Here is an 11,441-nt window from a genome sequence, read left to right as displayed (position 1 = left end):
ACGCTGGCCCCGCCCCCACCCGCTACGCCCTCCCCCTCCCCCTCCTCCTCCTCCTCCTCCGACGTCGTCGTCAGCCAGCAGGTGGCGCTCGTCCCGGCGACCAATTTGCTTGGGGGAGGGGGCTCCGTGGATTCTTCGTCGGTGCGCAGCGTCTACCACACGGACTGCCACTTGGAGACTCTCTGGTAGGGACGGTGTACGGAATGTTACTGGTTTTTCCCAATGTTTTTCTAAAGGGAAAAGAACAGTTAACCCCATTTAGACCTGGGAACGATTCCGTGAATGTCGTCTATAATTCCTGACTGTTTTCGTGAAAAAAAGCTATGTTTTTCTGTTGTCAGTCGTATCTCAAACACTTTCATGTCACTTTTCACGATTTCTTAAAACAAATAGCAGACCTAATAGCTATGAGCTTGTAGATCTGCTGTTTTTCAATAGCTAAAGCATGACGTGATGCTGACACCAAAAGGGGTTCCCACGCAGAATGGGTTAAATGAAATGGGACAATACCAAAATGGCACCCCCAACTGTACCCACCCATGACACATTCTGGCCCCATATCGATATCTGATATGATTCATTGTTGTTATATGGCCGATAACTGATGTAGTCTAAAACGATTCCGTCCCTTCTGAAAAAAAGGCTTATAAAGCAATGCCTCTTTATTCCCAAACTAGGGATAGTAGCACAGTTATTAATTGGCCCGTGTCCCAACATAAACAGCTTGAATGTAGTATTTTTTTATTTATTTTTTACAAATGTTCAAACAATTCACAAACAAAACAATTTGCAGCCTTCATCCTCACAAGGCTTTTTTCCAGGCTTTTAGCAGACATTTTATTTTATAAATATCTGCTAAAAGCAATATATTATTGTTGATACCATTATTGCATTTGAACCCATTTTGACCTGGGAAGGATTCTACAAATGCCTTCTAAATCAGGTTTTCTGAAAAACCCATGTGTCTATGTCAGTGTTTCTCAAACATTTTCATGTCAAGGACCCCCAAGGGACCCCCCCCCCCCCTGCAGAAACAAAGATTTGAGTTAAAAACGTTCGCTCTGAAAGAATACTTTTTCAAGATTTGAGTCACATTTTCAAGATTTTTCAAACAAATAGCAGACCTACAACCTCGTAGCGCGGCACTCGGTGCCGCGCTATGAGCTTGTAGATCTGCTATTCTTTCAATAGATAAAGCACGACATCATGCTTTAAACACCAACAGGGGTGACGACCGATTAATTGCCCCCTCTCTCTCTCTCCTCTCCGGTGTTTAGCCCGTCGCCCACCGCCCCCCCGAGCCCCTTCTCCTCCTCCTCCCTGCTCCCGGTCGGGGGGCCGTCGTCGCCCATGTCGTCCCGCGCCACGAAGAGGAACTCCGTGCCTTTCGCCGCGCCGGCGGGCCCCAAGGTAAACACGATTAGCATTAGCATTAGCAGGCAACAGTGCAGCACTGTCTCTCTCTCTCTCTCTCTCTCTCTCTGTTTCTGGCAAACAGCGCCCCTACCGGTACTCGGATAATACTGGTGCCCATTAACGTCACATAGATAGATAGGTGAACACAGACACACGGACATTGCTGTTCCTTGGAGTGGTTGCACCACTCAAAAATGGAACTATTATGCACAAAGAATGAACAAAAGCAAGGGCTCGCGACTCACTTTGTGTAATGCGGCCAGGTAAATTAATTCACAACCACAGCAGGCAGGGACATACAACGTTTAAAGGCCGATACGGGTCGCAACGTTGTATGTCCTTGCCTGCCGTGGTTGTGGATTCATTTACCTGGCCGCATTACAAACAGTGTTGTTTTCGTCGACTAGAACCAAGACGAAAATGTTTTTGTCGATCAAGGCCCGCCAAAACACATTTCAGTCGACTAAATCACCTGTAGATTTAGTCGACTAAAATCCTACGACATTTAGTCGACTAAAACTAGACTAACACTAAGACATTTCCAGGTGACTAAAATGAAATTTCAGTCCCAGTCCAAAGACTACGACTAAAACCTAAAAACCGAAAAGTATGCTGCCAAAAACAACACTGATTCTGCTTTGCCGGTTCCGTATACAGAGCTACCCGGCGCTGCAGAACCGAGCCCTGGCCGAGTCCAGGAGAGGGAGCGCCGCCGCGGCCGCGACCGGCACCGTGACCAGCATCAACTTGAACTTGAACCTGAACATCCCGCCGCCGCCACCGCCGACCGCGCCGCTGACGGACGACGGACGGCCGCGGAGCCTCGTGGACACGCACACCACGCCACCTGCTGGTAAGGAGGCCACACGGTGAGGTTTTTATACTGCACAACGCCTGCTCGTATAGGGAGCCACACGGTGACAGCATAGAAATAGATTTTTTTCCATGTTGTGCTTGTAGATCTGCTATTTTCACTAGTTTGGGTCCCGACCTGAGAAGTTTGGGAACCACTACTAAAGCATATACCCTTGTTGTTGCTCTCAGAGTTGAATGAAAACAGCACAGACTTCAAGTCACAATTATCACAAATGCAATCAAACGCTATAAAAAGAGAAGGAGAGGGTGGGGGGGGGGGATCTTTTGAGTCGACTCCATTGGTTCTATTCCACCTCCTGGGGGGATACGCTGTTGTTGTTTGTTAAGGTTTGGTTTACATCTCGGTGGATTAGAAAAAGCTGGCCGGGCCGGCTGGAGCTGGTGGGATTTTAAGAAACAACAAACACACCTCCTCGCACACCAACAACACTTTAGCACATGAACGGCAGGCATTCCCACGCCAAGCAACGGCAAACAGCAAAAAAAAACCACCAAAGGACAAGAATTTGATCCTTATTTCTTCCAAGAGGGATGTCTCATTAAACGCGGCGGCATTATCGAGCGATGAAACGGAATGCCGTGCCGTGCTCGCCAGAGACGGGGGGAAAAAAAGCTGCTAATTAGAGTCAATAGCGGCTTTAATCCTTGATGTCTGTCTTATATAGCTTGCGGTGCTGTTTTTTTTTTTCCGGAGGGCCAATAATAAGCTCTGGCCAAGTTTCTAAAAAAGTCCAGCCAGGTTCATCGTGTGGTCATTAACCCATTCTGAACGGGAACCCATTTTGGTGTCAGCATCATGTTATGCTTTAGCCATTGAAAAATAGCAGATCTACAAGCTCATAGCGCGCCACCGAGTGGCGCGCTATGAGCTTGTATAGGTCTGCTACTTTTTGAAAAATCGAAGAACGACTGACATTTTTTAGTATCTGATCTCAGGTCAGAATGGGTTCATCAGACCAGTGTGTGTCCAGTGGAAACCACGTATGAATCTGATCTCAGGTCAGAATGGGTTAAGACCGCAGAGAGAGGCTTGGCGTCGGGTCAAGCGGCCAGGCCGCGCGGACCATACGGCTCGGCCCATGGCCTGTGGACACGAGAACGAAGGGCATTACTCACACACTGTGAGAACTGGCCATTCCACTCAGACACACACCACGCTGACACGCACAGGCAACTAGTGCTGGTGGGGGGGGGGGGGGGGAGTACTCCCATTCTGACCTGAGATCAGATTCTAAAAATGTCTTCTACATCCTGACAGTTTTCTGAAAAAGCCATGTTTCTTTAAAAAGCATTATGTTATACTTTAGCTATTGGAAAATAGCAGATCTACAAGCTATTATTTTAGCTACTATTTTTAAATAGCAGATCTACAAGCTATTATTAGCTACTATTTTTAAATAGCAGATCTACAAGCTATTATTAGCTACCATTTTTAAATAGCAGATCTACAAGCTATTATTAGCTACCATTTTTAAATAGCAGATCTACAAGCTATTATTAGCTACTATTTTTAAATAGCAGATCTACAAGCTATTATTAGCTACCATTTTTAAATAGCAGATCTACAAGCTATTATTAGCTACCATTTTTAACACATTGAGTACGCCAACGTGCATCAAAATAAAGGCCGCTATAGTGCCAGAGTAGTCTGATCGCTTTTACTCTGAAAGCCATGAACCGGAAATACTTTCTTAAAAAAATTGACTTGACAAAGTGAGCTCATAATCCCCGATCATCTTAATATATTTATATAAACTCCAAAAAGCGTTCATATTTTGCGGGAGAGACGGATGAGGAGCAGAAATGCAGCGCCAGCATATCGATCCATTCATCACCACGGAGAGCGCCCTGGATGAGGAGATACGAGTCATTCTTTCCGCCGCGCTAACATGGGAGTCAATGACAAGCTAATATTTGCACAGAGCGTTAGCATACGGCAAGCGAAAAGCGAAATGCCAAAAAAAAAAGAAGGAATAATTCTGAATATTATTATCTCGCCCCGCGTCGTTTGGACGTCGCTAGGACGTCCACAGACGTCTAAGGTATTACTCGTTTCTGATCCTTATGACGTTTCCAGACGTGTTTTGTACAGAATGTGTTAAATAGCAGATCTACAAGCTATTATTAGCTACCATTTTTAAATAGCAGATCTACAAGCAATTATTAGCTACTGTTTTTAAATAGCAGATCTACAAGCAATTATTAGCTACTGTTTTTAAATAGCAGATCTACAAGCTATTATTAGCTACTCTTTTTGAAGAATCGTGGTTTGGGACATATCTAGTACAGTAGGTATAGGAAGGTGTGACATGTGTGCCTTTTGAACTCCCAATTCCTCAATTCCTCTCCTCTTTGTCCAATGATGTCCCGTCCCCCCCCGTCCCCCCTCAGCTCAGGTCTCCTGCCAGATCTCGGCCCGTGACCTCAGCGCCGCCAGCAGCGCCATGGACGCGGCGGGCCTGACCTTTGACCCCGAGAGCTGCCCGTACTGCGCCAAGGCCCTGCTGGCCAACGAGTCGGACGGCAACGAGACGCCGGGCGACTCGGACAGCGAGGGCGTGTACGAATTCACGCAGGTATAATATACAGCGTTGATTTCGTCTGGTGGTTTTCACGGTGGTTTTCAACCGGTGGTCCCGGGGACCACCCCGTGTGGTCCTTGAGGGGACTACAGGTGGTCCCCCCAGCTCAATGACGGAGAGTCGTTGACCAAACGGAGCCTTATTATAAATCTCGAGAGCGTGAGATGAAACCAAATGGATCCATGATGCGGCTCCATTTGGTTTTCCTTTCACGCTCTCAAGAATTAATTATTTCGATTGACGTTTGGCCCTGTTATCTCTCCTAATGGTACCAACGTCAACACAGCATGGGAACATCTTATCCAACGATAACAAAATATTCTAAGGTTTGTATCCGAGAGGCTAAATACAAACAGACGAAAAACAGTCTTAACCCATTCTGACCTGAGATCAGATTCACACAAGGTTTCCACTGGACACACACTGGTCTGATGAACCCATTCTGACCTGAGATCAGATTCTAAAAATGTCAGTCATTCTTCGATTTTTCAAAAATAGCAGACCTACAAGCTCGTAGCGCGCCACTCGGTGGCGCGCTATGAGCTTGTAGATCTGCTATTTTTCAATAGCTAAAGCATAACATGATGCTAAACACCAAAACGGGTTCCCGTTCAGAATGGGTTAAAGTCCAAATTTCATTCTGATTCCACGAAAAGGCCTCGTTGTCCTGACCACTTATCTATCATTTATACATTATGGATGAATAGTGTGGACTTAGACTGTTTTTCGTCTGTGGCATTCATTGACAAATAAAAAATGGGCCTTGATATGATAAGGGTTGAAAACCACTGGAATATAACTATGACGAAAAACTTTATTTTGTCGACTATATACGTTTTTTCCAAAAAACGAAAAGTAAACTAGGAAAATCTCTCCTCTGTGCGCCAGCAGGCCAGGTGACACTGTGGCCTCCTGGTGGCGCTATAATAGGCCAATGTGAAAAGGGTAGCCATTTCTTCGCACGCCTTTGACGCCAACTGGACGTTTGAAATTCATGATTTGAGGCATTTTTTTGCTCCAAAAATGTGTTTTTGCATGCAGGCCAATGGGTGAAATGGGTGTGATTCATTCTTCAGCCAGCGCGTGGGAAACGTTCCCTGAAATTGCACACTGCGTTCACGCTTTGAGGCTTTCGTGTTTGAAACGGGGCCAATCCTGCAAACTATGTGGAAAAAGCCAATGTTAGTTCCAATCACGATGGAATATGAAATATCGGACAGATCCGTCTTGGATCACATGACTGTACTGTGTACTTATTTAGGGGATTTTTTAGAGAGAGTAATATAAAGAAATGTGTTCGGCCTCCTTGGTGGCACTATAAAAGGCAGATGTGGAAAGTGCAAAGGTCAAAGGTCTTCCCTTGGCCTCTTGGGACAGGCCGTTGTGGGAAAAAGTGTGTGCGCGCACTTTGGCATCGACCGGGTTAACGGTGACACAGGCGGGCGGAGTGCAAAAACATACTCTCCAAAAACAAAGTAGAACTAAAAAGACAAGTCTTGGTTGCATTCAGGTGTGGGAAAATAGCAGATCTGCAAGCTCTCTGTGAGCTTGTAGATCGGCTGCTTTCAGCATGCAACCAAGTGTAAAATCAGGCATTATACGGTGCCATCAAGACCTGCCAAAATACATTTGTCTGTCGACTAAAATCCGATCCGACTAAAAATCCCCCAAAATGTTTTTTTTTTTCCTGTCCCAAAACGCGGCCGTGGCATTGCAGGACCTCCACCACAGGGACCAGCGGGACGGCCGGCAGCCCCGGAAGAGGCACCAGAGGCTGGGCAACACGGCGACCAGGGTGGTGCGCTTCTGGAGGCTGGTGTGCGACACCTTCCGGAAGATCGTGGACAGCAAGTACTTTGGCCGAGGCATCATGATCGCCATCCTGATCAACACGCTGAGCATGGGCATCGAGTACCACGAGCAGGTGGGTGTTCTGGGTCCGTGTTTGTTGTGCCCCCCAGCGGGTGGGGTGTCTGGGTCCCTGTTTGTGCCCCCCAGCGGGTGGGGGTGTCTGGGTCCGTGTTTGTGCCACCCAGCGGGTGGGGTGTCTGGGTCCGTGTTTGTACCACCAGCGGGTGGGGTGTCTGGGTCCCTGTTTGTACCACCAGCGGGTGGGGTGTCTGGGTCCGTGTTTGTTGTGCCCCCCAGCGGGTGGGGTGTCTGGGTCCGTGTTTGTTGTGCCCCCCAGCGGGTGGGGTGTCTGGGTCCCTGTTTGTACCCCCAGCGGGTGGGGTGTCTGGGTCCGTGTTTGTGCCACCCAGCGGGGGGGGGGTGTCTGGGTCCCTGTTTGTGCCCCCAGCGGGTGGGGTGTCTGGGTCCCTGTTTGTACCACGAGCAGGTGGGTGTCTGGGTCCCTGTTTGTACCCCCAGCGGGTGGGGTGTCTGCAGGGTCCCTGTTTGTACCACCAGCGGGTGGGGTGTCTGGGTCCGTGTTTGTTGTACCCCCAGCGGGTGGGGTGTCTGGGTCCCTGTTTGTACCACTAGCAGGTGGGTGTCTGGGTCCCTGTTTGTACCACTAGCAGGTGGGTGTCTGGGTCCCTGTTTGTACCACTAGCAGGTGGGTGTCTGGGTCCCTGTTTGTACCACCAGCGGGTGGGGTGTCTGGGTCCCTGTTTGTACCACCAGCGGGTGGGGTGTCTGGGTCCGTGTTTGTGCCCCCAGCGGGTGGGGTGTCTGGGTCCCTGTTTGAGGTGCCACCAGCGGGTGGGGTGTCTGGGTCCCTGTTTGTGCCACCAGCGGGTGGGGTGTCTGGGTCCCTGTTTGTGCCCCCAGCGGGTGGGGTGTCTGGGTCCCTGTTTGTGCCACCAGCGGGTGGGGTGTCTGGGTCCCTGTTTGAGGTGCCACCAGCGGGTGGGGTGTCTGGGTCCCTGTTTGTGCCACCAGCGGGTGGGGTGTCTGGGTCCCTGTTTGTGCCACCAGCGGGTGGGGTGTCTGGGTCCCTGTTTGAGGTGCCACCAGCGGGTGGGGTGTCTGGGTCCCTGTTTGTGCCCCCCAGCGGGTGGGGTGTCTGGGTCCCTGTTTGTGCCCCCAGCGGGTGGGGTGTCTGGGTCCGTGTTTGTACCCCCAGCGAGTGGGGTGTCTGGGTCCGTGTTTGTACCACCAGCGAGTGGGTATGCAGGAACGCCTTACTGAGTGGCAAAAAAACCGACTTTCTGCCCTTGACAGCCCATGAATCCAAACAGAAAAGTCCTGTGTGATTGCATTAAATGACCGTGTCAGATCGCTGTATGCATGAGCATACACTCTTATCTATATGATGCAAAATCAAACAGCAACACTTTCTTTGTTTTGAAACCAATACCTCGATGTGACGATGGTACGGTATCGTGATGACAATTTAACATTCCTTGTAATTTCTCAAAAACGAACTCACTTTTTTTCCCCAAGTATAAGACAGTGATTAAAACCAGGAGAAGATGATCCACTTACATAATATGCTGATATCACCCCAAAATAACCCTCAAAATATTATCTAGATACTTCCCATCCCTAGTGTGTAGGTGCGTGACTGTGTGTGCATGTTTGTGTATGACGTGTGTGTGCATGAGTGTGTGTGTGTGTGTGTGCGTCTGTGTCGTGACTGTAGTGTTTGACTTTTTGCAGAGTTGGACGCAAACCTCCTCCTTTGATGAGGTCATGTGTGACGCATGCACAGAGCAGTGGCACAGGGATATATAGTTGTGCGCACGCTTATGTTTAACCCATTCTGACCTGAGATCAGATTCATACCAGGTTTCCACTGGACACACACTGGTTCTGATGAACCCATTCTGACCTGAGATCAGATTAAAAAAATGTCAGTCGTTCTTCGATTTTTCAAAAATAGCAGATCTACAAGCTCGTAGCGCGCCACTCGGTGGCGCGCTATGAGCTTGTAGATCTGCTATTTTTCAATAGCTAAAGCATAACATGATGCCGACACCAAAATGGGTGCCCGGTCAGAATGGGTTAAGTGTTTGAGGAAGTCATTCCTTCGGTAATGCAACATTGTTCGAGGATATTAGCTTGACTTATAGACCCTGCGCGTGCACGCGCGTGCGTGTGTGTGTGTGTGTGTGTGTGTGTGTGTGGTGTGCACGCTATAGCTTGCGTGTGTGTTCTTGTATATTATGGTGTGTGATTGTGTAAGCTGCACCAGTTCCCTCAGGCCCCGACTAGAATTCCCAGTGTCTCTCTCTCTCTCTCTCTCTTGGTTCTTGTTTGTTTACAGAAGCATAATTATGGCCATGTGAGAGAGAGAGAGAGAGAGAGAGAGAGAGAGAGAGAGAGAGGGAGAGAGGGGGAGGGGGAGAGAGAGAGAGAGACTGAGAGGAAGCGAGATCGAGCGAAACGAGAGAGAGAGAGAAAAGCGAGGTAGAGAGACATAGAGAGAGAGAGAGGAGGGTTGATTCTGAAGGGTGAGGATGAAGGGCTGAACGGTAACATCTGACAGAGATTTTCTCGCACTTACTTCTTTGTTGCTCTAACTATAGCCGAGGGGGCGGGACGGGACGGGGGTGCGGGCTGCACACACGCACACTCACACACTCACACACACACACACACACGCACACACCTGATCTCTCTAACGAGTTCAACCTGCGCGCGGCATGCCGCTGATCCAGGGTCAAGTCGGAGGATGAGGTTGGATCTTGGAGGTGGTGCAATATACACATGCAGACTGTATCTGTTAGCCCGTTGAAACCGGTATTAGGGGTGCAACGGTTTTCAACCGAAAACCGAACCGTTCGGTTCCACATACACGGTTCAATGCGCTCTAATGAACCGCGCTATTTCGGTTTGCATTAATTAATTTATTACAGCTGCGAAGAATGTATTTCTCGGTCACACACTGGCCTACTTAGAAGTCTAGCACTCTATCGGTCACACACCGTCCTACTAAGAAGTCTAGCACTCTTTCGGTCACAGAAGTGTAGCACTCTGTCGGCCCACCCCCTACACACACACACACACACACACACAGAGAGAGAGACGGCATGATGAGGAGAATCCAGCACTCGTCTTTAAACGTCGTTCTTGGAATAATTATTGATCGTCATACACAGAGACACACACAGCGGAGTAACCTCGCGCCAACAGGCTTCTAAGCACGGTCGTTGTAAGTTTGTTCAGATCTGATTCTGCATCTGCACTCGCTGTTTGAGTGCTAATTAAGAGGGAGAGTGAGAGCAAAAACAACCCGCAGCAGGACATTCATTCCGTCAGAAAAGTACCAACAAAATACTCCCATGTCCAATCCATGACTGTAGATAGAAGTCCTTCTTCTAATAATATAAGCATAATATCCTTAAATCCTCATGTAGACTTATTGTAAACTTTTGTAGGCTATTTTTCTGAGACACGACGCATTCACTGTGAATGACTCCCCTCCCAGGAGACACTCTCCTCTCCTCTTTCCTGCATGTGCCCCGTGTGAGCGCATAGGTGCATTTATTTCCCCTTAAAAATAATGATGAGGCACATTAAAATAGCAATATAAGGTTTTTTTCCCCCTTTAAAATAATGAAAAGGCAGAAATGCCTAATAAAATAATATATGCTAAAAAAAGCACCACCTGTGCACAACCTAACACACACGCACATTATTAACTGTATATATGATGATTTCGTGTGTGCCAGTACAGTGACACTAGTACAGTACAGTACAGTAGAGGGTACAGTAGGGCGCGTTCCTGAGGATCACTTCACAAGGGGGTATTTTTTTTTACTGTACCGAAACCGAACCGAAACCGTGGCCCCCATACCGAGGTTCGAACCGAACCGTGGTCTAACTGAACCGTTGCACCCCTAACCGGTATACGGGTTATGTGTCTTAACCGTTGTTTTGTACTTTGGCTGTGCAAAAAATTGCAGATCTACAAGCTCATATAGCGCCTCGCTTCGCACCGTGCTATACGAGCTTGTGGATCTAGCTATTTTTTGCTAAATCGTGAAAATGTGGTGCAAATCTTTGAATTTATATATTTTTTTAAGCGACCTTTTTTTTTTTCTTCTTCCGGGGGTCCCTGGAACTACATATTGTTTTTGGATGGGGTCAGCGGGCCAAATTACATATAATTTTGGGGCTTTCCTTGACATGAAAATGTTTGAGCATCACATAATGAAATGAAATCATCTGTTTGAGGACTTTTTTGAGGGCATTTTCAGAGGCCTTTTTTTCTCTCTCCAGAATGAGCCTCCTGGTCGTAATGGGTTATTATGAGTGACCTAACGTTACCCTTTGAGGTGGCCGTTGTGCGCGTGTCGGGGGCTTTGATGATGTCGTCGCTGGCGCTGCGCATTGCTTTGGTATAAACAGCAGTGTCACAGGGGACCCCCTCGGCACTTCCTCCGCCCCCGCGTAACCCCCCCCCCCCACACACACACACACACACACACACCCCCAGACCTTTATTTGGTTACCACATAACAACAAAGGTTTAATCGCACGCACTGCGACGCAAAGTATTATACCGTCAGACTGCGATGTGCGGGGGGACGTTCTCCCTTCTCTCTCTACCCCACCCGGCGATTCCTGCTGTCTTGGAAATGCCATTGGCGTCATGAAGGAATGTGCGTGCTTACGCGT

The 11,441-nt window shown here is 48.3% G+C and overlaps 1 protein-coding gene across 1 annotated transcript in view; it reads left to right on the top strand.

Moving 5' to 3' along the window:
- Positions 1-31: 31 nt before the first annotated feature.
- Positions 32-11,441, top strand: part of LOC308333654 (voltage-dependent T-type calcium channel subunit alpha-1G-like) — a gene marked incomplete at its 3' end in the record, with an annotated part of 39,043 nt that continues 27,633 nt past the window's right edge. Inside the window, exons 1-5 of the mRNA XM_080790110.1 lie at positions 32-185; positions 1,278-1,410; positions 2,074-2,269; positions 4,684-4,868; positions 6,592-6,798. Of these exons, the coding sequence (XP_080646236.1) occupies positions 1,351-1,410; positions 2,074-2,269; positions 4,684-4,868; positions 6,592-6,798 (648 nt within the window). The 5' untranslated portion in view covers positions 32-185; positions 1,278-1,350. The remainder of the gene's footprint in view (positions 186-1,277; positions 1,411-2,073; positions 2,270-4,683; positions 4,869-6,591; positions 6,799-11,441) is intronic.

The sequence above is a fragment of the Protomyctophum bolini genome (assembly GCF_963924005.1).
Source record: "Protomyctophum bolini genome assembly, chromosome: 18".
NCBI classification, from domain to species: Eukaryota; Metazoa; Chordata; class Actinopteri; order Myctophiformes; family Myctophidae; genus Protomyctophum; species Protomyctophum bolini.
The sequence above is the reverse complement of the archived record's forward strand: the minus strand, read 5'-3'. Positions and strand labels throughout refer to the sequence as shown.